The sequence below is a fragment of the Penicillium oxalicum genome, chromosome II, assembly GCF_001723175.1.
Source record: "Penicillium oxalicum strain HP7-1 chromosome II, whole genome shotgun sequence".
Taxonomy (NCBI): Eukaryota; Fungi; Ascomycota; class Eurotiomycetes; order Eurotiales; family Aspergillaceae; genus Penicillium; species Penicillium oxalicum.
In genome coordinates, this window is record NC_064651.1 from 964363 (window position 1) to 991350 (window position 26988).

The window sequence follows — 26988 nt, forward strand, 5'->3', positions numbered from 1 at the left end:
TTTGACAAGAACCACAACATCATCCCTTTTTCGGCTCCGTGGCAGATCAGTCTTCCTCGTACGTCTCTGTGTTGGATCGGTAATTTCCGAATCCCTTTGCTCGATTTGAATCATCATTTGCCAATGTTTCATGACCTTGCCGCGACCGATTGTCTGAGAACGTGATCCTGTCCGACTTTAGTCCTGCAGAAAAGATCGGGATTAGATATTACGGCATATCCACCATCCCCTTGCTTGGTCTGTCAACAATCGAGGGATCGTTCGCTTTGCCTTGAACAAGGTATATAATTTCATCATTCTAACTTGCATACTGCGGCTGCATGCATGACTCGAGAGTCTCTGTTGTGATCAAAACATCGTTGGTGGCCAAAAGACACCCCGTCATACTTTTGACCCACGGCCAATTGCACCGGGAGAAGTGAAGTGATATAGTCTCATTCTTTACACCCTCTACCTCTCTCTACCCCTATACCATCCTGCATCTAGCAAGTCACAGGATCAAAGGAAAATGGGATTTTACAAACCTGGGGAAACCCGCACCGGCGGCGCTGGCAGCTCCAGCTCAACCGATACAGCAGCTTCGGATCGCTCAAGAAGTACCGCTCCTACCCTTCTGAGTGAGCGCGCTGTGTCGGGGGGCAAATTTCACCAATGGACAGACTACGAGTACTTGGATGGGCCCCCGATTCAGGTGTCTGTGGAAGAAAACGAGAGCGAGGAAGGTGATGAGGCGGAAGCGGGCTATTATGACCAATTCGATGACGATGATGTCGAGGATGTTGATGAACATGACGAGGATTTCCAGTCCCATCAATCTGTCTCTACCTATGCCTCAACGACCAACTCTAAGAATCACGATATTCCCGAGGAGCCTGTGTTCGAGGTGGGGAACAGAGATGAACGATTTCCATCGGATGCCTTGGCTTCGACGCCTTCCTCTTTCGGCAATCTTTTCCCATCAACGCGTCGCTTGCTGATCCGTCATGACGATGCTACCATTGACGGCAACATGAATCTGCGTGTCGACACGGTCGTGCCATGTCGCGACGGTTATCAGCAAGATGTCATTCTTTTCCACCTGCGCATGTACGATTTGTTTTCTCGCAAATTTTCCTTCCGTCGATACTGCCGTGACTCCGGGCGCGAAGTCTGTCACTCAACACGTAAAGAGTTGCAGTCGTCGCATGATCGACGACCGGTCTTTCGTCGATCCTTGAGTAGCATGTTTGCGAGCCTGCGGCCGGGTTCAAGTCACAGCGGTCATCACCACGGATCCGCCCAGAGCAACGGTTCTTCCAAGCGACGCGACTCCGGGTATGGATCGGGTATGAAGCACGATGCGAAAGCTCATGCTGGCGACTCCACCACGACCGATCCCTCTTCATTCCCGACTCCGACCTCCTCTTCCTCTTCATCTCACCCCCAAGATAAAAATCTCACCGACACGATCTTGTTGGAATTCTCCAATTACGCTCATGTCGAGGTGAAGCGCCGTGGTGGGACCGGCGCTTACCGCTACGAGTACGAGTACTGGAGTACGCGGTACCAGTGGCGCTGCGAATGCCGTCGAGAGGGAGACTTGCGCGAGTTCTCTTATCATCTGGTCGACATGAAAACATCCAAAACGATCGCACATCTGATGCCGGACATCTTGACACCTTTAGAGGCCATTGAGGAGGAGAGTAAGGGAGGCTGGGTGCCGCCTTCCAGTCTCTGGATCAGCGACCCCACCGTGTACGAACGGATGCCCGATATTGCAGAGTAAGTCCACTGCATTTGTTTGTTGGTTTGCTTTGGTATTTGCTTTTTCACTTCAAGTCCTGTTATCTCGGGACTCGCTTTTGCCTATTTCTGCTTTTTTTCCTACCGTGGTCTTGCATGATCCCCAAACGACTCATCCCCGCTATTTCCATGCAATCCACGGTTGGCTCTTCCCGTTTCGGATGGCTTTCATGACTGGCGCCGCTCTGTCCCAGTTGAATCAACCCCACCACCACGCTTTGCTTCGACTTGTCTCCAAGAAATCTGAACGCTAATATGTGTTTTTATTTCTCCTAGTGTCATCGTTGCAACGGGCCTCACCACGCTTGTGGACGATTGTATTCGACGACGCTGGCATCGAGAGCGCCGTGGCTCGGCCATCTCTTCCACCGGTGCCGCACTTTCACGAAGTTTGGAACGGATGGGGCCACGTCGCCTGATCGGTGAAGTCCTTCATCGGCGAGGTTCCGCATAGAGAAAAATTTTCGCGGTTGTGCCGGACTTCTTTTCCCTTCTTCTTTTACCCTTCTCGGTATGACGGAAGACGCGAGTTCAGCCGTGGATGGGAGTAATGAAGCAGGGACGAGGGTCCCTTGACATCTTGCCTTCCCAAGACTTTTGACCAACGACAGAACTACCCACACCGGCAGATTGTTTCTTTCTTCAACATATTTGTGCATGGGGACATTGGGCCGCAATCAGTCAATGCACTGGACTGTAATTTGGCCTCCCCCTCGGGGAGCCCCGATGGTCCTTGAACATTGTATGAGCTGGCGTGGCTTTGCTGGACATATACAAGCAGGGGCTATCTAGGTCGATGACGTGATACGACCCGAGCCTGGCTATGACACTGTTTCTTCTTTTCGTGTAAATTGTTTTTTTTTCGCTCTCTTTTTTTCTACTCACATTTTCTTTCTACCTCTTTGGCTTTTTTTTTCTTCCTCTTCAGTTCATCACTTCGGTATATCTTGCTTGTCGGGAAAAAAGGACAGATGATGCCTCGGGTTACCTTTATGTTGGGATTAATTCACGATTTAATGATATGAATACGACATCACCTTTCTGACCATGTCTGTGCCTTGTATGGAGACTCTGACCTATCGCAATTCTAGTTTCGGACCAATTATCCGATGACTTGCAGAGATCCTGCAGCTTCTTCTTCCGTCAATTGGGGGCGGTCTAATTTTAATGCCGAGTCATGGCAATGGCCCAAAGATCCAATTTTATCCGGAAAGCTCGGTTTTGGGGAAGCGACGTTTCTGCCCAAGCATGAACACCTGGCCCGGTCGATCCTTGACGCGTCAGGATGTTTTTTGGGGGGGAGGAGAAACGATTGGCTCTCAAGAGCGCATTCAAGATTGTTTCATGTGCTGCCAGCCATGTCTGATTTTCCACACTGCAGACTACAGATTGCAGGGGTCATTTCGAAAAAGAAAAGCACTGAGCAGATGAACTTGGTCATGATGATGAATTAAGGATCCATATGCCCCCCCCCCCCCGGGGAGGCCAGCTATGCCATGTTTCTGCGAGTGGATAGCCATGGTTGGCGTCTTTGAATGTGACAGTAATTTCCTTGGTGAGGTCGACAGCTGGGACTTGACAGCTGTCAAGCTCACTTGTTCGTGCATCACGATTGCTGTTCTCGCCGTTTCCGGTTGGTATTGTGCAGATTAGCAAGCCGAACCTGGCTGTATTGCCTCAAAGTACCTGTTGATTCGAAGACCAATTGAGATGTGTCCCAAGTGTATGCTTCCGTGGCAAGCAGGCGCCTATCGTACTCATTCGTGTGCCATCGAGATGTGCTGTTCCTCTTGACCTGTTCGGACCTGCATGAACTCGACTTATCTGTGGTATGCTTCTCTTGCCGCCCTCCACGATCAAGGGCTCTTTGACCCGTCAATACACCACCAGTCCGCACGTACATTGCTCGATCGACAAGGCGATTCCAATCCAGACTAACGCAGATAATACAAGTAGAGCTGATATTGCTGTTCAACACTCATGTACCAGGGTCCTCATACTCTAGTCCGTACCTAACATTTTCACTGCATCAGTGCCAGCGAATACATTTAAATTGATTGGCTCTGAATAATTCTCACCATCTTCCACTATTCCTTTTTCATCGCCTCTCCCCCCCTTTTTTTTTTCTCTGGCGGGTAGAGGGCCAAAAGCAGGGACACGCCAGGCTCGGCCGATATGAAATGTGGAGAGGCTTATAGATCGGAACCATGGTTCGACATTGGCACTAAAGTGTGTGATTCCCGACTTGATCTACAGTAGTGCGTCTGGGAAGGGTGGATCAGGGCGAACGGAATTTTTTCCTTTTTTTTTTCTCTCTCTTTTTCCTTCCTAGCGGTTTCCACTTGAGAATCCTTCCAAATAAAACCTCCGATCTGATCTGATCCTGTGAAAAGATCTTGCAGAGCAGAGCGGATATGACGGCGCGGGGGAAGGGGTGTGGGAGAAGATAAGAGAGCATAATCTTCAAAAGTCGAATAATCAAAAGCATATAATTGACTCTTCATGCTGCAAGGACCGTGCTTTCTATGTTGTACTTTGATCTGATATGTACCATGCATGTCACGCACGTCACATCCTCGCCTTTATTTGTCTTTTTTTTTCAAGTCTAGTAGAACAGCTGGACCTGGGCTTTGATCGCCCCGAAACTAAACACGAGGTCCGCCCGTGCCAGAACTCCTCGAGGTCCTACTGGCTCCATCGTTCCAGTCCGGCTAAGCATGCGCGGGGGCGGCCCAGCCCCGGAACCGGCTCGGCTCTTTGTTTAGTTTGATTTTCTGGTTCCCTCCCTTCGGGTCCTTTCTCTTTTTGGGAGGGGAGACTTGTAAGTTATTTCTCGCCAAAGGAATTTACGGGAGGAATTTTGGGCCTTTTTTTTTTCTTTTATCTTTTTTCCCCCCTTCATCTCTCGGTCTCTGATTCTCTCTATCTTCTGCTGAATATACACATCCATCCCCCGTTGTTTGGCGTTTGGATGATCCGATGCAACTGACACTCCGGTCTTATCATTGCCAAATGTCACATAGACAACATAGCCGCCTCGTCTCGCCACATGTCATCAATATGAGGCCTAAGGCTGCTAGCTGCAGAGAGTTGAACCATGGAAAAATCTTGCGTCGGGGTCTCTCACACACTCTCTCTCTCTCTTCCTGTCAAATGATCTTGTCGCCTATTTTGGGCTGGAAGTCTCTGTCTCTATCCCTTGCCTGTCTTGATCGTCCACCTTGCCCTCTCTCTCTTCACTCTTTTACTTACTCTCTATCTATCCCCCTCCCCCCTTTTCTCCATTCCATCCTATAATTTCTCCCCTATATAGAGCATGCATCTCCCCCCCCCCCCCCCCCCCCCCCCCCCGACGTGGCTGCATGTCGGCCTTACCGCAGATGCACAACTTCATGCTCTCGTGCCCGACTAGAGAGGCTGATTGAAGGCAATCATAGAGGTCTGTTTAACCATCTATGAAAGTTTCTTTGTTCAACATGGGGTCTTCTTTAACAAAAAAACCTTTTATTTTATTTTGCAGTTCTTCTTGGAAAAGAAGAAAGAAAAAGAAAAAAAAAATATTAACATCATAAGAAAAATCCAAACTCAAAGACAATAGTCTCAATGCGCTACCGTTGTTACGGCTCTTATCCGCCGAGGAAGAGCCGTCAGGCCCCAGAGCGGATCACGGGGAGCATCTCCTTTGGCACGGGGCAGTTGGCTAGAGGCTTTGGATTCTGGTCAAGCGTAACGGCAAGCGGTTAGCCCCCCCACCTCCGGGACGTGTTGAATCAGAGTCTGGGTGATGTTGATCCGTTCTGCAGAACGGGAAGCCATCCAATCTGTCTGTATTAATCGGTTCAAAGCATAAAGTCGAGAGAGAGACAGAGAGAGAGAGAGAGAGAGAGAGAGAGACAAAATTAAAGAGTAAAACAAATGAAAAAGACTGGTCCTCGGGATTTCTTTTTCTTGTTGATTTTCCCCCTTTTTTTTCCTTTTTGGTTCCTTCTGGATCATCGATACGACTGGCTAAAATGTATCGGCACTGTTGAGGCTTCTCTCGATCGGTCATGTCTTTCTACTGTCGCGCGACCAGACCCGGCCCCCCGCGACCAGACCGTTCCTGCAAGGCGACCCGACCTTATTAGGCCGAGGTTCAATGTCGAATTGTTGCCGGACGAAAGGCTGAGGATGAAGACTGGTACAAAAAAATTTGGAAAAAAAAAGGGGGAACATTTTCCTAGCCCTTTGAAAAATATGACAAAAAAGGGAAATAGGAAAAAAAGGAAAAAGAAAGCACCTCTCCACGATGAGGACTTGCTCCGGAGTCTGACAAAGCCATCCATCGGTCCCTTTGCACCCCTGAACCTTCATGCGATGCAAAGCAAGGTTTCACCATCGTGCAACATGAACGGGGACTGTGTCAAGTGTAGATGATGCCTCTCCATGATCTCATCACATCAAAACGTACCATGGAAAAGAGAGGGAGAAAAAGAGAGAGAGGAATCAATGCGCTGGCAATGCGGGCATGGTTGGATGCACCTTCGTTGTCGTCAAGGTGGTGATTTGTCTGGGATGAAGGCAGCGGCCCGACATTTGGGAGAAGTGCCTTTGAGGATCTGAGGTGATTCAACCACCGCCGACTACCTGTGTGTCAGCCGGAGGCTGGAGGATGAGCATGTATTCTTTGAGCTGTCATTTTGTCCTGGAGATAGGAGTTCTGGGGATGATGACGGCGCAATATTTCCTGCCGAGCGCTGTGCGCTTGGTTCGATTGTATGTTTATGTGACTATGGCGACTCTTGACAAGAGTGTCTGGCGGATATTTGATGTAGTGACCTTGCTTGTGTCCAATATGTCAACGTAATTACTCCCGTCCGTCGCTTCAAAAAGCTGTCAAATCTACGACTCCATGACGACGGGTTCGATTCGATGGACGTGCATTGTCTTTTGGGCACTGATCATCAGCCCCCGCTAGACTCGACTCAGTTTAGGTCCCCCCCCCCCCACGAACCAACGACATACATCCACATATGCCTGCCATTCTGCAGCGATGATGGACCTGCTCCCTGTACGTGACTTCGGGTTGCCGCAGGGGTTGAAGTTCTTCCAGAAGCCCATCTCCGTCGCGAATCATCTCGTCGCAATCTTCGAGGGAGTTCCCGGTTGCAGACAGGAGGCCGTTCGTACCGAACGATGCCGCCCCATGAGGCCAGTTGATGAAGCGGAAAGGTACTTTTGTTCTATTCTTTTGGACCGATTCTGCCCCGTCTCCCATCACGGTGGATTCATGAGGTATTAATGGAGGGGGAGGGCCCTTCTGACAGGACTGAGTCTGGTAGGAATGATGATTCTCCACTCAATTGGGGCAGTGAATCATTCCTTTTTTTTTTCTTTCCTTTTTTGGGGGGGTTGAGGGGTTTTGACCTCCTAATCGATACGTGTGAATCGTAGCGGATCTTCCCGATAGCCATCCAGGTCTGATTTTCTTTTTTTTTCTTTTTCTGATTCTTGGTGTCTGTTGATGATGATATGATGATTGCCGCTCTTCTTTTCAAATTCTGGTCGTGGTTGTTTTTTTTTTTCGGGGCCCTTTTTGGGTCGTGTCATTGTGGAGATGAGTGCTCTGAGTTGTTCAATTATCGAACCAATGGTCATGGTTCCCTGTCCCCCGAGCGAATCCAAGAGGACCAAAAAAGTCTTGGAGATTAGGGTTTGAACGTCGAGCTGCAGCGTGGACACGTTTTCATCTGAACTCAATTCGGCAAGGCATCAGGTCAGAAAGCTGCTGAGGTGGGGGATTTTTGTTTTTCCTGTTTTTTTTGTTTTTGTTTTTCGTTTTACCTTTTTGACTTCTTTTTTTTCCCCTGCCTCGCCCCTCCCTCTCTTTCTTTTGGCCTCTTTTTCTATCTTCCATCATCAATTCAGGTCTGGTTTGCCGGAGTTGGCTTGGCTGGATCAGGCTTCCAGCTGCGTTGGTGAATGGGATATCACCCCGAGTCAACGACAACCGAATGGCCTGGAGCCAGCAGAAACAGCCTGCGTCTGTAAGCCAATCGATCAACAGCCTGGAAGGTTGCAGGCATGTTGGTCAATACATCAGCACCCTTCCAAGTATATTCCCCAGATGGTCGTGATCCCCTTGGCATGGACCTCACCAGGCCAGCCTATACAGGAGGGGCCTTTGGGCTTCCGTAGCGTGTTGACGGTCTACTCTACCAACTGAATGCCTCAGTCACCACGTCCCCCCGTTGGATCAAGATTTCTTCATGTGCTGAAGGACCGGTCCAATCTCTGGTCGCCGTGCGCCGGGCCGTTCCAGTGCGCAGCCTCAAATCGAATGATCCGCATGTCCCAGTGCTGTCCGATCCTCGACTGGTGGATCACCCTGGAACAGTCACGCAATGAAGAAGACGGTCTGACGGACTTTGCCCAATCCCCCAACACCCTTGGTCCCCCCCCCATGTCGTGCTGCAGGAGTCCAATCCACTTGGTCTCGAGGCTCCAGGCTCCATCTCCGGTTACAACTGGGTCAGGTGGAAATTGGGCAAATCGGAGGGGGGAATGAAAAGCCATTCCAAAAAAAAAAATGACTCGAAATCCCCAACGATGATCAAAATCCCCAAAGAATTCCAAAAAAAGAAAAATTAGATCAGAAAACAAAATAAAATCAACCCGACTGGAAGAAGAAAACAATCAACCCTCCCGACGAGGAACAAGCAGCGGCTTGCAGAATGTACCGTCCCTTTAGAGAAACACTATTTTCCTTGGAGGCGTTTTCCATGCGTTTTTAGGTTTCCATGTTGATTCTGCAATTCCGAATTTGATTTTTGCCCGTTTTTTTTTCTTTTTTTTTGGTTTCGTATTTCTGGGTTATGGGGGATTTATTTATTATTTTTATTATTTTCCGCAGTGGATTTTCCTGCTGCCCGGTATGGACCTCCTCCAGTCCTGGGGTTACAGCGTTCGACCAGAAGAGGGCTGCTGTCCTATATGATTCCCCCGCTTCCCATACTGAAGCCCTTGAAGATTTAAAAAGGTTGTGCGAGACTTGGTCCAGCAAACGAACATCTGACGATTCATCCTCGATTTCTCCTGCTTTTCAAGGTCCATTGTCCGTCTTCATTCCTCCAACCCGAGACTCGTGAATTTTTCTTCCTATCCCCAGGGCACGCTTTCATCGGGAACATTTTCTCTTTTGCAATTGTGGAATTGGGAATTATTATTTTTCCTGGCTGTGGCTGCGTCTCGCGACATTATATCGTCCTTCCAGCAGATTTTCGCTCTCCCCACCAACGTTCCTCCCTGTTCTTCCCCCCCCCCCCCCCCCCCCCCCTCTCCAAAACCGCCGTCTCGTCACTCATCGCTTACCTCGAATCCTGTCCACCATCTCGGCTCATTGATTCCTCTCCTGAGCCACCCCACTATCGAACCTTTCGCCATTCATCTCTCTTCCCTCGGGACGATCCCATCATGTCCTTGCCAACGAGTCCGCAAGGGAATAGCACGGGAGCACGCCCCAGCTGGCAAGAGCAGCTTCAAGGTCAGTAGGTGTGCGACGCAGAAATATCAGCCTGTTCCACCCCTCCATATCACCCGATCCGATCCGAATCAATCTCCACGGGACACGGGGGTCCTCGCATACTCACCTCCAAAAGAACACTGCAGACGTGCCAAGTTGCCCACACCCGTCTTCAATATCGTCTCCGATCGGCGAGGTACAGTCCGTTTTCTTTTTCTCTCTGCCCCCGGAGCATTTTTTCTGGTCTCGTGCTTTCCACCGTCGAGAGGGCTGCAGACCGGGATCGCGCGAGCCGATGGAATATGCTCGTGGAGTGTCGCTCCACGCATCACCGGCCTCCTCCTCGACCCATCTCGCGGACCGTTTTTTGGCACCCATCTCTTCCCCTTCCCCTCTTGGGCCATAGTCTCTGGCTTGGTGCAAAAAGTGGATCTGCGGAGAGGAAAGAACAGAGGAGGGGGGTGAAAACAGAATCCAGTACACCGACTTTTAAGTCACAATCCTTGAAAGCGGGATGATGCTAATGGCTTTGATGTCGTCAACGCAGGAGGTCGCACGGCTTGGTCCAGCACCGTGACGGTCCAAGGTCAAAATATCGCCGCTCGCTATTGGTATGATGGCCAGTACATCAATAACGCCAAAGAAGACGCCGCCGAAGTCGCCTTGAAGACGTTGAATCAACAGCCTCGTTCGTCGACCGTTTATCCCGGACAACTTTTCCCACAACAATCGTCCGGGTACGGTCGAGGCACTGGAGGACTGTGAGCGTGACACAGAGACACCCTTTTCTCTCTCTCTCCCTCTCTCTCCCTCTCCCTCTCTCTCCTCTCTCTCTCCCTCTCTCTCCCTCTCTCTCTCTCTCTCGCTCTCGCTCTCTTCTTCTTTTCTTTTCTTTCTCTTCTTTTCCATTTCTGTTCCCGATCATTGTTTTCCCTCGTTCTGGGCGGCTCTCTGTGCTTATTTCTGGTATTTTGACTTCACGGAGGGTGGGGGAATGGCCACGGCCTCTCGACGGCGCCGAGAGTCGTGTGGATCTGATTTTTTTTTCTTCCTCTTCCCTTGTTTGGTGTGCGGGCCCACAACGCAACGATCTCGCTGACCTCTTTGCTTTTACTCGCATCGCGGGAATTCATGGACCACGGGTGTGGGCAGATGCAGTTGAACTGTCGCAAACATGCAGGGGACGACACCTGCGGTCCGGATTCAATCTCTTTGCAGCCCCATCGATACGTGTGGCTTGATCTGGGACCCATGATAACTGCAAGGATGCTACTCGCGGGCAACGGTGGAGTTGACCATTGAGGGACAAGGCTGAACTGGGTCGCTCGCCGGGACCATACTTCAGTGCTGGGTGGAAATGCGGAAAGAATCGTGGTATCGGGGGCGTTCAAACGCAAAAACAAAAAAACAAAAAAAAAGAGAATAAGCGGTTGGATGGAAAAAAATGGGGCCAAACACAGACTGGTCTTTGCCGTCTGTGTTTTCTTCCAAGCGTCGAGGAGTGCGGCACATGGAAATCGTTGCGCAACAAGACCAGGGTCTCCCCTCTCTTTCCCTCTCCTGGAGGTCATTTGTTCTTACCTCCATTTCGTCTCGGGCTGGAGTGAATTTGTGCGACCTATCCATGGCGCTGTGCCACGTTCTGTGTGGCTAACCGCCAGGAATTGGGCCCTGTTTCAAAGCGTCAGCGACAGGACCCTCTCTACGTTGTGAACAAAGACTTTGCGTGCGCAATCTGGGAACAGTCCCCGTCCAGTCCGGCAGAGAGTTCTTCAAAAATCCCCTCGCTTCCATGATGCGCGCCTCGAGTGTTTGTGCTGGCCATGGCCTGTCCAGAGATGGGTCCTCCAAGAAAACCATCCTCGTCCACCCTCTCCATGATTCGAGTCCACAAACTTTCTATGATCCCTGTCCTTGGAACCTTCCCCGATTGCTGCCAAAGGGAACGGGTGGAGTGTTTCTGTGGGGCGCCGCCGTGAAGATACCCGCTTCGAACCGCGGATTTGGGAAAACTCAGTTACCGCTACCGGACCAACTGTTCCGCACGCCGTAAACAGGCAATGGAACCCTTACCAGGTGTGCCTTGGCCCCCTGTCCTTGTGGCCGTGGGCCAGAGCGTTCAACGTCCAAAATATCGTTCACTGTCACAGGCGATAGGGAGACTCCATCACTTATCGACACTGTTTCCTGGGCTGTGCCCCTGCAATTGACCACTGATGCGGGTACACGCATGCTGATTGCCAGCCAGGCCGAGTCTCTCTCGACGGCGAAGACCCCGGAGTCGGTGCTGTGCCACCCTACACTCACACACATTGAAGACCAGCATCGCCGCGCAGTGCCAAGTGAAATGCCAACTCCCGAGTTGATTGGTCCTCCCGAATCGTGGACCGTTGGGTTCCCTGGCAACAGTGGCACCAGCATCCCTTCTTTGATGAAGCATAAAGGTGATGTCTTGCGCCGCTCCGTATGCTCCCATGCCGCCCGGACGTAATGGGACATTTCCCACGAGAGCTTTACCTCCCCGCTTGTGTCACTCAATCTGCATGTGTCAACCTTTCAACCTTGGGACCAATCAGGCTGTCCCCTAGACCCTGGCCAAGTCGGTTCACAATATTCGCTTCATCTCACTGACCACCCCTTTTTCTTTTTTTCTTGTAAATCTCCCTTTCAGGTACTCTCTTCTATCCACTGATCTGGTTTGTTCGCGCTGTTCTATGACTTGAATGCTTGAGGAAGGGGGTCCAAAAATGACCGGCTGGGGAGACCACTGGGACACGTTGAATTGAGCAACCCGCCAAGTCTTCCGCAAGCCGGGGGGGTGGAGGGTGTGCCTTTGGTTCGGGGTATTGTTCATCTTTTATTCTCGCTGATACTTTTCCTTCTTTCCTCTTGTTCTTCTATCTCTTCTTGCTCACTTCTTTTGTTTCCTATATTTGTCAGTTCTCCTCGGTCTGCCTAGGAACATTGGGGTTCTGTATACAGGAGGAATCTCGTCTACGCGCTGGGAAATACTCCCTCGTGTGATGAGGTACAAAATCATCGACAGAAACGCTTGGTTTTTTTTTTTTTTTGGAAATCTGATTTATTCTTTTCTTTTTCTCTCTTTCTTCTCGTATCAAGTCGAGTACCTCGGCGTACATGGACGGTCACTCCTACCATTTCATCGAGTCAATTGCACACCATTCCAATCAAATCTACCCAACTCCGAGTATACCCAGAGATTTATTCATTCACCAAAAAAAAAGAGCCACACAGTATACGATTCTCTCGTATTTGAATTTCGGTATGTTTTCCTAACTTCTCGTCAGTTCAATAATACGTGAAACATGGAAACACGCAATTTTTATCCAACCTGCTCACTTTCTTTTTTTTTTTTTTTGGAAAGAAGCAACACTGGGAAAATTAGTTTGTTCTCTTTCCGACAGAGACTAGATCCAAGTTGACTTTTCTTTCCAGACTTCCAGTTAGTAGTGCCCCTGGGAAAAATAGAGGGAAAAAAACACTCTATCGACACTGACACCTTTGATATAGATCTTAATAAGGTGATTATACAAAGTCTAATTACTTTCATTCCAATGGTAACGGTCGAGATGTGATACGAGTGCGGATTCGATTGATTGGACCTGGGTCGATTTCTACCGGACTTAAAATAGAAGATCCATATTCAGATGAGAGGTCGAGAGTGAGATGAGATGGGGGACTTGGTTTTGTACTAAAGGACCTGGACTACCTAGTAGGTTCGGTGTGAAAATTTGCAGTGGGGGATGTGGATTTGCGGTTCTATATCTGCTAGCGAGGATTTAGTATTGTACCTATGTGCTTTTAGTAAGAAGAGTCTCGGTCCGGGGCCGGTAGGTGTATAAGGTTACGTGAAGATACTTGGGTTCTAAAGGATGATCGGGTGGGTGAATCTGTTTGAATTTGGAAAATGCGATGAGTGGGTGCTACTGAAGTAAAGTTGTTTGATTTGATTGAGTTCGGATGAGTAGTGGTTTTTATTCTAGGTACTGGTTACAACGTCTAGGACTGTTTCGATCTGGTTTTTTCTTGTTATTTTCGTGAGAATTTCTCACGTTGGGTGGAGTATACTATCCTGTATTCCTACTACTAAGCTACCCAGTACAAGGCCAAAGCCAATACTCAGTATTTAGATCATAGCAGAACGATCAAGTAGGTCATAGGCACGAGTAAACACTCTCCTATTCAAAACCAAACCTCATCTCACATCCCTCCCCACTCAACAACCACATCTCTAATAAGCAAACTTCTTCCCCGTCCCATCGCCAAAACCCCGACTATTCTTCCACCCATAATAGATCCGCAACAACACACAACCCACCGTGACCATAAGCAACAAAGCCGCATTGGTCCAATGACCCGTTGGATACCCCTTTTTTGCCTCGTTGGCCTTGTAGATCCATACACCGACGATTTGCCCCGGCGCGCCGACGGATACGTTCAGGGCGATGGCGAGTCCTGCTCCCGCGGTCGAACGCAGGTTCGAGGAAAGCCAGCCGAGGAGTGGGGGGATGCAGGCAAAGGAGCCGCTTGCGGCGACGATGAGACACCCGTATCGATGCTGGGAGGAATTGGTGAGTCGTGAGTAGGTGAGTTTTTTTTCATTTGTGTGTGAAGGATGACTATGTCAATGATACCAAGATTGGTACTTACGAGGTAAGCATCAGGTGGAAGCACGGCGGAAGCGAGAAAGCCCATGGCTCCGATGAGTGAAAAGACGGCCGAGTGAAGACCACGACTGAGAGTAACGGGATTAGAGATCGAGCTCCGCTATATTTAGAGTCGGGATCTGGCAGGAGACTGACCTGTTGAAATGATCTGCGGACCAGGCCACAGTCAGTGTCACCACATAGGCAACTGCGTACGGAGGCACCGTCATCAGCTGCGCTCGCAAGTTGGAATACCCTAACCCGGCCGTGATCGCCGGTGTGAACAGAGACAAGCTTGAGAAGGGGGTGGAGATTCCAAAGTACACCTATTTCCGTCTGCGATTAGTCCAGAATATCTCTCTTGCGTTGCGATTCTCAGTTTTTTTGTCTTGCTTTCTTTCTTTCCCCCCACTGCTTTCTTCTTGAGACGCATTGAAGGGGGAAAGGTGCTAGCCTACCGCATAATGAGCATATAATCTCCAGTCCACAAGCACGGCTTTGGCGTCTCCCCAGGACATGGCATTCGCAGAACCTTGAGATCCTTCCAATTGCAACCGATCTGCCGCCAGCTCCTTTTCTTCCGCAGACAGCCATCGTGTGGTTTCCGGGTAATCAGGCAACAGGAACCAGACGAGAATGGCCGAGGCGCAAGACGGGGCTCCTTCGATGATAAATAGCCATCGCCAAGCGGACAGTCCGTGAGCGCCGTTCATATGACCGACGCCAAACGCGATAGCGCCACCAAAAGCGCCGGCCAGGGTGGCGGATGCCAAGATCAAGGCGACTCTCATGGATCGTTCAGAGTTTCGATACCAGAATGTAAGGTAGTAGACCAGGCCCGGGAATAGACCTGCCTCCATCGCACCGAGAAGGAAGCGCAGGCCAGTGACTTGGGCATGGTTGTGGGCACCGCCGAGCCCCATGGTCGTGGCGCCCCATGCGAGCATGAGAAAAGCGATCCATCTCTAATGGGAAAAAAAAAAGGTTCAGTTTGAATGTCCGAGAGGGGAGAGCGAAGCTGCGGATTCGGCGTACACTGGGACGAAGCTTTTTCAAAAAATAATTTGACGGCACCTCAAAGAGTGCGTATGCGATCAGGAACACCATCAGTGCAATACTGTTGTTGGTAGGGGGCATTTTAGCTTTGATCAAGAAGAATTTACCAACTTCACCACCAGCACTATCTTCGCATGGCTACAGACGCAACACTCACGTGAATTGATAGGGTGTCATGTTCGTCTCAGAAAGCATATCATTGTGTGTGTCGGCGTTGAGAATCTTGGCATTTCCTATGAGACGATCAGTATTCTCCCTCTATCCAAAACTTCTCTCCCCCTCTCCACCCCTCCCAGACACACACTTTCCGTAGTATGTCGTACTCACCAATATTCGACCGGTCCAAGTAACACAAAAGATAGATCGCGGCGCACAAGGGAACAATCTTGCGATCTTGCTTCCAGATCAAAGCTTTTTCGCGCGCTTCGCGCTCCGGATCGAGCTCATGCTCAGGGAACTGTCACTTGATAAGTCTTCTTCTTCTCCTCTGTGATGAACTTCCGTCGGCGTTTCAAGAGTTACTCCTTCACGCACCTCGACCGCATCCTCAACACCTCGACTGGTCACTTTCTCCGCCATTGTTAACCTAGACAGTGCGTGCGGTCCACGGACTCTCGCACAGGGGATAAATGATAGAAATATGAATGTCTCGTCGGGAAGAATGTTGAGTGCTTTTGCATGCAAGCTCGTAGAGGCGGCAACCCCTCGTTTTTTTTTTCTTTTTCTTGTTTTCTCTCTTGCACTTTTCTATTTATGCCAAAAAATCAGATCCAATAGGTTGTCTGTACGCAGTAGCGATCTGCACCTATTTGGAGATCGCATAACACACAAACACACACACAGCGGTAGGATTTTATCTTTGGCCCCCGCATTCTGGGACCCTGTTGCATTGGCCATTTCGGCAATCGTCCGTGGCCTCCCCTCCCCCCCCCCACGCTCCGCTGGTCTGTCTTTTGCCCCAGCGAGATGGATGAGGGGTTTGCATGAGATTTGATTTGCGATCAGAAGCGAGTCAGATACTCGCTGGCCACATGATTCATGGTCAAAAAATGGGTCCTGAGAGGTCTCGGCTCGACCGGCAGGGATGTGCATCTCAGCTGGAGGTAGGAATCATTTGGGGATTTTAGATCCGAAGTCAGTAACTGAAAAGGGTCACGGCATGTTCTCTAAAGTTGGAGATCATGATGAGCTTCTTTTACTGCTTGTTCAATGGTGGAAATTTTTTTCGATACCTTACAACGAGTCTAGTGTATACGAATGCTTGACTATACTACAGGAATCAACTCAAAACCCGCTCCGAGAAAGTTCCCATTGTCGGGTATTTGAAGAAAGAGAGGCGGCCCCTTCTGCTGCCATCCGTCCACGGTACTTGAGATCAGCCGCATGTTGAATCTTCGTTAAGATGAACGCACTCATCTTCCAAGTCCAGTGGTAGCGCGTACCTATGACCTTGTGACGGTTACTTTCTGCCTGTCAAAGTCTTTGCTTTCGCGTCGTGTATCACGAAATGGAAGAAGTCACCTCGAATTTCTCATGCTGCCATTGCACCTGACTCTCTGCTTTGGGTCAAGCTCGGCGTAAACTACACCGAACAAGAATGGGCTGATCGAGTTCAATAGTAAGCGAGAAAACGCTCCGCCACGGGTTGGTCTCTCACCGTGTCGCTGCGAGGCCCGACCCGGTCTCGTTATCGCCAAATGCTGCAAACCACACAAACACCTTATCGGCGCGATTGTGCCTGAAAGCGCATCGCAAATGCTCTTCCCCACGATCCCCTCCCCGCGCATGATCTCTATGCGATTTTCAGCGGCGCTGACTCGAATTCAATTGAATCGCTTAGACAAGATACGTCCAGTATCGACCGTCGCCATGTCCACGGCAGCACCGCCTGTCCGAAAACCTATGCCCTCTGCACTGACTTTTGACCTGCACGGGAAATGTTCGGTGCGTGTGGTCCTTTCGCAATGATTTTTCGTCCCCCAAGAGGCGCCAGGATTGACCGGAGGGAGGAGGACCTTTTTTCGTCTCAACTTTTTAGACTACTAAAGCCCGAGCGAGCACCCTCAAACTACCACATGGCTCTGTGCCCCTGCCGATCTTTATGCCGGTCGCCACACAAGCATCTCTGAAGGGCTTGACGTATGACCAATTGCGGGAGACAGGGTGCATGCTATGCTTGAATAACACATATCATCTGGGGTTGAAACCGGGGCAAGAGGTCCTGGATGCGGTGGGTGGTGCTCACAAGTTTCAAGGATGGGACCGGAACCTCTTGACCGATAGCGGCGGGTGAGAACCCAGTGACCCAACAGTCGTATCTCAATTCGAGATCTAAGCTAATGAGATACACTGTCGCCTTGTACAGTTTTCAAATGGTATCGCTTCTCAAGCTGGCGACTGTGACCGAGGAAGGCGTGCGCTTCCTCAGTCCGCACGATGGATCCCCCATGTAAGAGACTCCCCACATGGCCCATGTCCAACAGGGGGACATCTCCCACATGCTGGCCCAGTGGGTGTGTTGACTCGTGACCTCTTAGGCTTCTAACCCCCGAACACTCCATTTCTCTACAAAACTCCATCGGGTCGGATATTATCATGCAATTGGACGATGTGATTGCCACCACATCCCCAGATCATGCCCGCATCAAGGAAGCTATGGACCGATCGGTGCGGTGGTTGGATCGCTGTATTGACGCGCACAAGTACCCCGAGAGGCAAAATCTGTTTTGCATCATCCAGGGTGGATTGGACTTGGAGCTTCGCAGGAAATGCTGCGAGGAAATGGTCGCTCGGGATACGCCGGGAATTGCCATCGGAGGTCTCTCTGGTGGTGAGGCCAAGGACGAGTTCTGCAAAGTGTATGTGGTAATTCCGAAGAAAGTGTTGCGGAATCCGCTCTAACGGGGGCCTAGGGTCGACACGTGTACTGGACTGCTTCCTGAGAACAAGCCTCGCTACGTGATGGGTGTCGTATGTTGTCTTCATCATGTGCTCGGTTGCTATCTTGCTGATTACATTCCCAGGGATACCCTGAAGATATCGTCGTTGCCGTGGCTTTGGGTGCAGACATGTTTGACTGCGTATGGCCCACGAGAACAGCGGTAAGTGCCGAGCACTTGTCGGTGCTTTTTAACTTTTTTTCTCGGTCTAGTGCTAATGCCAGATCAGCGATTCGGCAATGCGATCGTCGATGCGGGCACTTTGAATCTCCGCCACCACAAGTATGCCAGCGATTTTACTCCCATTGAAGAAAATTGTGAGTGCGTCTGCTGCCGTTCCACGGAAAAAGGAGGCTTGGGTGTCACCAAGGCGTACATCCACCACGTCACAGCAAAGGAGACCGTCGGAGCTCATCTGTAAGTTTCTACATGACCCCCATCGATTCATGTTTCAATCTTCATAGCTCGGGATTCTGACGATCCATCTCCAGTCTTACCATGCACAATGTGCACTACATGTTGAACTTGATGAAAGACATTCGCCGGGCCATCTTGGAAGATCGGTATCCCGCCTTTCTTCGGCAATTCTTCTTCAACATCTACGCAGGAGACAAAACAAAGTATCCCGAATGGGCCATAGGGGCTCTTCGAGGGGTTGGGATGGACCTTTTGAGTGACTGAGTAGTCATCAAGGGAATAATCAGTGGACCGATTCTCATTTATAGCTTTGTTGGGAGGGGGTTCAACCCCGTCTCATTCATGAAAAAGAGGGACATGTTGCATTTCATCGGTGTTTTGGGGATATTTTATCAAATCAAATTTCACCGCTACTTTTTCTTGGCTGCTCGATGCTATGCCAAATGCGACTGTTAAGGCTGGGCTTGCATGGCTTCTCTGCTGCCACCATGACGCCTTATAATAAGGCTGTGCTCTGTAATTACTCTTCTGTTTAAAATGACAAATTCGAGTTGGGACAGACGCTGCATGAATGTCTGTTTTAAAAGGATGATGGATTGCGATGCATGTAACCTGTTTTGTCTTCAAACCATTTTTCTTGGAACTATGGTATTTCCATTCGTAATTGCCCAATTCACCAAGTTCTAGTCTCTATGGCCATGGTAACACTTCTCGTGCATACTTCATTACTTGATCACCCGCCGCCCCGCAGTTCGCATACATTTACTGCACCGATAAGATAAGGATCACATGAGAGCGCGTCGCGTCGATGCCGCGTCGAAACCCCTCCTGCCGGTGTCGTTCCGCTGTTCCTCGAACAACCCACTCTTTACCTCCAGAAAAAAAAAGGACCTCTTTGGTGTCTGCGCTCAATTCCGACTCTAAAAAAAAAAACACAAAAAAGGCATATATATACAATTGACCGCACTCGTCATCAAATTTCCACCATGACACAAGAACAAACCCCTGCTGCGGCAGACCCCAAGCCCGTTGCGGCCCACGATCCCTCGCACGAAGAACACCAATACCTCAATCTGATCCGCACGATTCTCGCTCAAGGAGAACACCGACCCGATCGAACCGGCACCGGAACTCGATCAATCTTCGCCCCGCCTCAACTTCGCTTCTCGCTCTCCAAGCCCAATCCCAACGGAGGAGATCCGATCCCCGTCCTCCCCCTCCTCACCACCAAGCGCGTCTTCCTGCGTGCCGTCCTCGCCGAACTGCTCTGGTTCATTGCCGGATCGACATCTTCTCTGCCCCTCTCCGAAGCCGGGATCAAAATCTGGGACGGAAACGGCAGTCGCGAATTCCTCGACAAAGTCGGCCTGGGCCATCGGGAAGAGGGCGACCTGGGACCCGTCTACGGCTTCCAGTGGCGTCATTTTGGCGCAGAATACGTCGATGCCACGACCGATTACACCGGTCAAGGGGTGGATCAGCTTCAGGAAGTCGTGAACAAGATCATGAACTCCCCGTTTGATCGCCGGATTATCATGAGTGCTTGGAATCCCGCCGATCTGAAGAAGATGGCGCTCCCGCCGTGTCACATGTTTGCGCAATTCTACGTCTCGTTCCCGGCGAGTATGAAGTTGGATGAAAAGACGGGCAAGCCGAATGAAAAGGGCACTTTATCTTGTTTGCTGTATCAGCGGTCGTGCGATATGGGTCTGGGTGTGCCCTTCAATATTGCCTCGTATGCGTTGTTGACGCATATTCTGGCCCACGCGGCGGATTTGCACCCGGGCACGCTGGTCCATACGATGGGTGATGCGCACGTTTACCTGGATCATGTTGATGCGCTGAACGAGCAGTTGACTCGGGAGCCGACCGAGTTTCCAGAGTTGGTCATCAAGCGAGATGATCGTGGCAGTGCTGTGATTGATGGGTGGAAGGAAGATGAGTTTGAAGTGGTTGGATACAAGCCTCATAAGACGATCAAGATGAAGATGAGTGTTTGAGATGAGACGGAAGCGCTACTGGATTGATTTTTGTGGTTTCATTTTTGTCTTTTTTGTGGTCTGCAATATTTCGATGATACCCAACATGGGAAATGAATAATGGCAATGTCTTGGTGACAGTGGTCGAACCCGAGTAGATTATGCGCAATGATAAGTATAAGTAGTTTATCGCGCTCTATATAGAAGGGGGGGGGAAAGGGAGGTATCATCGGCAGCATGAAAACACGCTATGGTTAAAACAGATGTGCTCTGGAGTAAAAGAAAACCCGTCGTCCCAACATGCGATGAAATGGATACCCAAACAAGAAGAAAAAAGATGGTGGCCAAGCTGCTCCCAGAAATATGCCATCAAGATTTCTCCAGAACCAAGCCTGCCCCCCGGAGTAATACGATTGTATCACCATTCTTCAACTTTCCCTCGCCTATCGTCTGTGAAAACTCCAAAAAGTCTCCCGACTCCACGTGGAAGATGCGCAACCGCGCCTCCTCCCCACCGACACGGTTGTTCAAGTTCTCCACCTTCAACCTCCGCGCGGCGTCGTCGAGCACCCGGCCCACCTTCCACCGCATATCAAAGTAGAAGTCACCCGCAGGAGGCTCCGCCGCCTGCGTATCCGCCGTTCCCACCGTGTGCAAATATATCCGCTTCTCGACGGGCACTCCTGCATCACCCTTGGCCGTCCGCTTCATCTGATTGACACTGGCCAGGCGCGCCGCCGGACTATTCGGCTTCACCTTGGGCTTTGGGATGAGGTTCGACGTTGCAGCTTGTTTCTCTTTGCCCCAGGTTCGCATCCGCGAGAACATCGACTTGATCGTTTCATTCGGGCTAGGACCTTGTCGCGCGCCTAGCGGGGTAAGCTTGGCGCAGTCATGTTCCTCTCGAAGGCGGTGCTTCAGACAGTATTGGCGATTACAGTTGGGACAGCGCACGCCGGGGTCTTTGAGGGTATTGATGAGCGTCTTGCAGGAAACATGGGCACATTGATCGGAGTTGTAGATGGTGGGTTTTTCGGGCGGTGGGCGGTTCTCCTGCTGATTTGTGCCGTTGCGACGCCGCGCCCATTCTCCGGCGTGAGGGCACTTGTGGGCGGTTTCGGATCGGTGGTCGAGACAGAAGGTACTCTTGCAGGATTCACATCGAAAGGGGAGAAAGTCGAGTTGGCCACAATATTCGAATTGGCAGTGGCGGCCGATCGATTCGAGATCGGTGTCGGCCATTTGGACGTAGGATTCTCCGCGTGTGGGGGAGGGTGAAGAGGACCCTTTGGATATGCTGAGAGGAGCCATGCTGTGAGATTTGATGCTGCCGTCAAGCGCGAGAAAAGAAAGCACAAAATGAATGCAAGATGCAGTAATAACAGGTACGGTGCAGATGAGGCGCAGGTTAATTAAGGACGGAGCATGGTGGAAAAGTATGAGGCTTAGAAATGAATAGATGCGATGGCAACAGGTGACTAATGCGGAGAAGCTTCCAGCGGGACCGGAGCCCAGCCGTGGGTCCCGACCAGCTCGTCAGCGTCAGCCTCTCCTGTGTGTAATTGGCAAGTATATCCATCATGAGAGAGGGTGGCTTGGCTGGGATTTTCTCGAGGCTGTTCAGGTGATGATGGTCATGGTACTCGACTGACATTATGATTGGTATTCTTTCGATCGTCCAGCTGCTCACCCATCGCGTATCTTGACGCTCAGTCAAGCATCGCCAGCCGTGTCCTGAGCTCCAAGGATTGCGTCATTGGAATAGGATCTGTAGCTTCAGCAATGTCATAAACAAGTTCAATGAATGTGCACATTTCTAATGTGTAATCAATTGAGCATTAGTCCTTAGCCAGACTCCTACAGGGTCATATTGGTTCTGAAGAGTCTGGGCCATGCACATCGCATTGTCGATAGGGGTCTCGCGTCGAGCAGTTTTGACCATTTCGATTGGAATGCAAAAAAAGCCCTCTGTCTGCTCATCTGGTAATCTTGGGTAACGCATCTTTATCCGGTCATGTGTATGTCTGGGATTGATGAGATTGAAAACTACACTCGGGACTCGTATTATGTCTACTCATGTGTGCTCAAAGTCCCCATACAATAAACGCAAGAGCAGCAGGTGATGTGGGGTCGATCACTGATAATCAGATCCCCACCCATCTTCAACTTGGGTGTAAAAAGATGCGCTGGCGACAGATAGATCCCAGGTGTTATTGAATTGGACATCTATTCAGAATATGAAATGACCACAAATAGCGTGCGTCTGCGTCAATCGGATGCATCGACAACACCACGGAGTATGCATACTTCTGGCCTCGCCCCGTCTCCAATCTTCAGTCGAACACAGTGTATTCATCACCACTAGTAATGATACATTGCAGACCACGACCCTAAATACAGTGAATATCCTAGCAAAAGAGGAGAAATTTGCGTCTGATCTTCAATTAAGTGTGGCAGGAACCTTCCAGGAGAATCGAGCTGATTTGGACCACTGGGGGGGGAGTCTTCCCGCATCCGGCCATTCATTTAAGAAACCTGGGGTAAGCTCTTCGTCGATCACTCTCTTTCATTCCCCTCTCTGCACTCATCCACTTCATCACCTCACAGCCCCTCTTCCTCCATCAACACTCGACTTACCATCTCATTCCCTGCCATCATGACTCGAGGCTTTGCCACCATCACACCTGAGTGTCAGGAAAAGTTTGACACCCTCAAGGAAACCGACATCCTGGACTACATCGTCTTTGCCCCCGACTGGCACAAGAAAGAAATCACCGTGGCCGAGTCTGGAAAATCGGACAGTCACGATGAAATTGTGTCCCTCTTGACCCCTGCTCACCCTCGCTACATGGTCACAAAGTTCACCTACGATTCTCCGACCGGCAATGAGAAACGTCACAAGTTGGTCTTTATCACGTGGTAAGTTGCCCGATGGGTGGTTCAATCCAGCCGGGATTCGGTCGCAATGCCGAGTAACTGAATGTCTTGCATCATAGGGTTCCCGAAGGAGCAAACTCTCATGACAATTCATACTGCACCAATAACAAAGATCATCTCTATCGATCCCTGGATGACCTGAGCCTACATGTGCAGGCTTCAAAGCCTGAGCATCTTGCCCATGCTGCGAGTATGTATCCCGCCGGACATCTGGGTGCCGAATTGCAAGGTCAAGACTAATTTTTCACTCTGTAGTTCTCAAGCAATTCAAGGTCTTGTAAATCAGACCTGAGATGCTGGATGCCGCGGGAGCTACATTGTCCTTTTGCCGCTCAGAGCTTCATTTCCCCGTCTCTGGCATATACTTTATTAGGGGTCTTTATTCCAAATGATACAATCCAACATCTTCTTCATGGTTGAACAGATATCGCTGGAGTTTTGGAGGTTGTCCCGCCTCGCCGGTGGGGCCGTGTGTAGAGATACCTCTGAGATGTGTAGGACAACGAAGAATAGTGCTTCTGGATCTCCGGTAGCAGGGTCAGTTGCAACGTCTGCTGCGAGTCACGCTTTCGAGGGCAATAACGGAAAGAATCCGAGGAGAAGATAGTAGTGTGTTCATCAAGGCTGGGGTCTTAGGTCGTTGGGACATTGCCCTCGGCAATGGTTCTCCGGGGACAAGCCATGTGGAGATCGAGGGCGAAATGGAAGATTCGAATTCCAGTCATCCATCTGGCAGCAACATTCTCAGCAGATGAGACTTGATGAGAAAACTTAGTCTACAGAGAATGAAGTTATCCAACTATGTAAGGATTGAAACAACACATCGCGTATCACATTGAGACCTTTGCATGTGAACCCCCCCCCCCCCCCCCCAACTGATCATTACTAGATTGCCACCGACTCTCACGGAGCCATCGAGAGTTTCTCACTCAACCATCCCGGCAAGGTAGGCTTTTGCTCCCACCCAACCTGCCAGTCCTTGGTGTTCTCGGGCATTGCAAAGACAGCCGTCACGAACCACTGATCATGCCCTGCCGGGATATCCACAGCCAATGAAGGCAGGAGGGTACGCCCATGAATAATGTTGGAATTAGGATCCGCAACAACGATGCGACCTTCCCGCACACCCGAAGCATGGAGCTCAACGATACCCACAACACCGGCAGAGGAGAGAACGAGCGCATTCCCAGCACCATTCAATGTACCTTCGCCAGCGGATTCAGTCATAGGTCCAAGGATCCGTCCATTATCACTGCGACATCCGTAGATCGCAAAGGCTCCCTCTGAACTTTTCAAGGCGCGGCCCGAGCGGACATGGTGCGCGCGAATGTGCCAATTGGGAGTCTCGGCCGCGGGGGGAACCAGGATGGTCTCGATCTCGACGTCGGACCAGGGCTTCCAGGTGGAGACCAGGACGGGAATGCCGTCTTGACCGGGCTCTTCGAAATGAGCGTCTTCGACGAGTCGGCGGGCTTTCCAGAATTCACCGTCTTCCGAGAGCGCGAGCATACTGTCTGGTGCGTACTGTTCCAGTTCGTAGCCGCCGGTGGGAACGGAGTAGCCAAAGGAGGAACTATATGCGTATTTGCCGTACTTGGCGTGGATTGCTCGCATGGAGTAATGACATGCTTGTCCGGAGGATAGTAGGAAGGAGTGGCCGCCGCGGCGAATGGCGATGTGTTTGGGATACTTCAGCGCGACAATCTCGGGCAGAGAGGCCGTGGGGTAGGGTTCTTCGTCTGCGGCCCAGAACGGGTGCGATTCGGGTAAGGCCAGGGGGGTGAATGAGAGACAGCACCAGTATGGAGAGCCGGGTGAGTTGTAGTTCTCCGTCATGTAGGAGTTTTGGTAACAGTATCCCAGGTTGAGAGTGCCGTCGTTGTTGAAGATGTCTCTTTGTGTGGACCACCAGCGGAAGTTGCGCAGTAAGAGTCCCTTGACGACGCCCCAGGTTAATGGAGCAGGGAGCTCGACATCAGCGAAGCCCAGGGCGCCCCAGAATCCGACCATTGCGAACCGATAGGTCAGAGAGCGACCAAATGGGATTGCTCGGCCTAGAAAGGGAGGGGGGAGAAGTTCGAGATTAGAATCAGTCGGTTCATTCTCGACCAGATGAGAATGGAAAAGGTTCCCTCGAAATGATGCGCAACGTACCATCAGGATTGAAGTAGAACACAAAGTCCTTGGCAAAGTCTCGAGCTCTCTGTCGGTATCGTTCAGCTCGCTCGGGATCAAAGTCCCCGGCGAGCTTTGCGTATAAAAGTTGCAGGAATTGAATGGCAAAGGATCCAGAATAGTAATCCATCTGATGATGGGTCTTTGGTCCGTCATTGCTCCAACCACCCCCAACATGGAAAGTATCCAGATGATCCATATCGGCCTCAATCCGGCTGTGGGAGTATTCTGCCCCATTCCGTCTCAATCCCAGGTTTGCAAAGACTCGGAACCAAAGCCTATCAAGGGGCAGATCATTGAAATCAGTAGCGGTCACGTCGAGTCTCGAGAGACACTGCACGACTCACCAATTGGTATTTGGCATCTCCCGAGCATTAATACTATTCAACCACGTTGTCACATTCCCCTTTTGTTTCTCGCTCAGTGGATCCCAAAACACATGCGGAGCTACCGCCAGCGCAAAGCCGATCGGACACATTTCCACCATGCGTTGATCCGAGTCTTCGATATCTCCCCAGTACTCCGCACTCGCCGGATCAGTACCATTGATGATTCCCTCACGCCATTTCGCTGCCTCGGGGTAATCATAGCCGCCCGCTAGAAGCGACGCCAGACCCCAAAGTGGACGCGCATAGCCCTCGATCTGCGCACCCGCCTCGTCGAATCGAGTCGTGGATGTCCCGACTTTGACTCGGCTCCCACCCGGTGTGAACAGCGGCAAGAGAGGGTTCAGAAGAGCGCAGCATGCGTCTTGGAAATCAGCACGGGTGCGGAATGGTGATTTGCTAAATGCGTGCCAAGGTGTCTTGCCGTTGGCGTGAACGGACATTTTCGGGGACTGTATGGAATGAGAGGGTGATGGAGCAGGGGGGTTATTATTCACGACTGAGTATAGGTAGACACAGGCTACACAGTGTAGTACCTAGCCGAAAAAGAAAAATATACAAGTAGCCAGAGGAGGCGTATGAGTATCGCACTCTTACATCCTGCCAGCGCCCGTGGCCTTATGAAGGTAATTTATCTTCGGTGATCTTCGCCGAAGACCGATTCCTGTATGAATTCCCCGCAGAGGGGCGTGGATTTCCCCCCCCCCCCCCCCCCCCCCCACGTTTTGAATTTAGGCTAAAACGCAAAGGCTGATGTGGAAGAGGAGGGGGTTAGGGGGGATGTTCCACATGCATCATTGGGGTCTTTCTGTAGTTTGTTCTCTAGTTGAACAAGTGCGGAGTGCTGGGCATCAACGAGGGAAAAAAAAGTTGTGTCGGTCTTTGACCGGCCGTGGACCAGGTTTGAAAAGCCGATCAATTACCGATTTTTGGAGAGAATAGCTGGAATGTTCTCTCGTCGAATAAGAGAGAATTTTGCAGTGGGCAGAATTAGATACTCTCCTCACCTACCAAATTCGAGAGAACCGACGGGTTCCTGAAATGGCGGTTCTCATGAGGTCTTCAAGCCGCACTCCACTTCCCCAAGGTTTCCACGAGTCTCAAAACAATGTAGCCAAACCTGTGCAGTACTCACAGTTCACATTCATT

The 26988-nt window shown here is 50.6% G+C and overlaps 9 protein-coding genes across 9 annotated transcripts; 5 read left to right on the top strand and 4 right to left on the bottom strand.

Annotated features, from left to right (window-relative positions):
• Positions 1–508: 508 nt before the first annotated feature.
• On the top strand, positions 509–2236 carry POX_b02228 (uncharacterized protein; the record flags this gene model as incomplete). Its single annotated transcript, XM_050111142.1, has 2 exons — positions 509–1761; positions 2059–2236. The coding sequence occupies 2 exons, from the start codon at positions 509–511 to the stop codon at positions 2234–2236; spliced, it is 1431 nt and encodes a 476-aa protein (XP_049971488.1).
• Positions 2237–3388: 1152 nt separating this feature from the next.
• POX_b02229 (uncharacterized protein) lies at positions 3389–3685 on the bottom strand (the record flags this gene model as incomplete). Its single annotated transcript, XM_050111143.1, has 1 exon — positions 3389–3685. One exon carries the CDS (start codon positions 3683–3685, stop codon positions 3389–3391), a length of 297 nt encoding a protein of 98 aa, XP_049971489.1.
• Positions 3686–9234: 5549 nt separating this feature from the next.
• Positions 9235–11774, top strand: POX_b02230 (uncharacterized protein; the record flags this gene model as incomplete). Its single annotated transcript, XM_050111144.1, has 4 exons — positions 9235–9304; positions 9420–9479; positions 9831–10044; positions 11441–11774. The coding sequence occupies 4 exons, from the start codon at positions 9235–9237 to the stop codon at positions 11772–11774; spliced, it is 678 nt and encodes a 225-aa protein (XP_049971490.1).
• A 1761-nt stretch (positions 11775–13535) lies between these two features.
• POX_b02231 (MFS transporter prlL) lies at positions 13536–15585 on the bottom strand (the record flags this gene model as incomplete). Its single annotated transcript, XM_050111145.1, has 8 exons — positions 13536–13862; positions 13955–14039; positions 14107–14276; positions 14409–14915; positions 14986–15067; positions 15164–15239; positions 15334–15463; positions 15541–15585. 8 exons carry the CDS (start codon positions 15583–15585, stop codon positions 13536–13538), a joined length of 1422 nt encoding a protein of 473 aa, XP_049971491.1.
• Positions 15586–16875: 1290 nt separating this feature from the next.
• On the top strand, positions 16876–18626 carry POX_b02232 (Queuine tRNA-ribosyltransferase catalytic subunit; the record flags this gene model as incomplete). The annotated part of the gene is made up of 8 exons (XM_050111146.1): positions 16876–16950; positions 17045–17295; positions 17372–17455; positions 17544–17864; positions 17919–17976; positions 18030–18107; positions 18175–18362; positions 18437–18626. 8 exons carry the CDS (start codon positions 16876–16878, stop codon positions 18624–18626), a joined length of 1245 nt encoding a protein of 414 aa, XP_049971492.1.
• A 722-nt stretch (positions 18627–19348) lies between these two features.
• Positions 19349–20362, top strand: POX_b02233 (Thymidylate synthase; the record flags this gene model as incomplete). The annotated part of the gene is made up of 1 exon (XM_050111147.1): positions 19349–20362. One exon carries the CDS (start codon positions 19349–19351, stop codon positions 20360–20362), a length of 1014 nt encoding a protein of 337 aa, XP_049971493.1.
• A 348-nt stretch (positions 20363–20710) lies between these two features.
• Positions 20711–21652, bottom strand: POX_b02234 (uncharacterized protein; the record flags this gene model as incomplete). Its single annotated transcript, XM_050111148.1, has 1 exon — positions 20711–21652. The coding sequence occupies one exon, from the start codon at positions 21650–21652 to the stop codon at positions 20711–20713; it is 942 nt and encodes a 313-aa protein (XP_049971494.1).
• Positions 21653–22997: 1345 nt separating this feature from the next.
• POX_b02235 (uncharacterized protein) lies at positions 22998–23559 on the top strand (the record flags this gene model as incomplete). Its single annotated transcript, XM_050111149.1, has 3 exons — positions 22998–23260; positions 23338–23468; positions 23534–23559. The coding sequence occupies 3 exons, from the start codon at positions 22998–23000 to the stop codon at positions 23557–23559; spliced, it is 420 nt and encodes a 139-aa protein (XP_049971495.1).
• Positions 23560–24181: 622 nt separating this feature from the next.
• On the bottom strand, positions 24182–26282 carry POX_b02236 (uncharacterized protein; the record flags this gene model as incomplete). Its single annotated transcript, XM_050111150.1, has 3 exons — positions 24182–25332; positions 25433–25731; positions 25801–26282. 3 exons carry the CDS (start codon positions 26280–26282, stop codon positions 24182–24184), a joined length of 1932 nt encoding a protein of 643 aa, XP_049971496.1.
• Between the last annotated feature and the right edge of the window lie 706 nt (positions 26283–26988).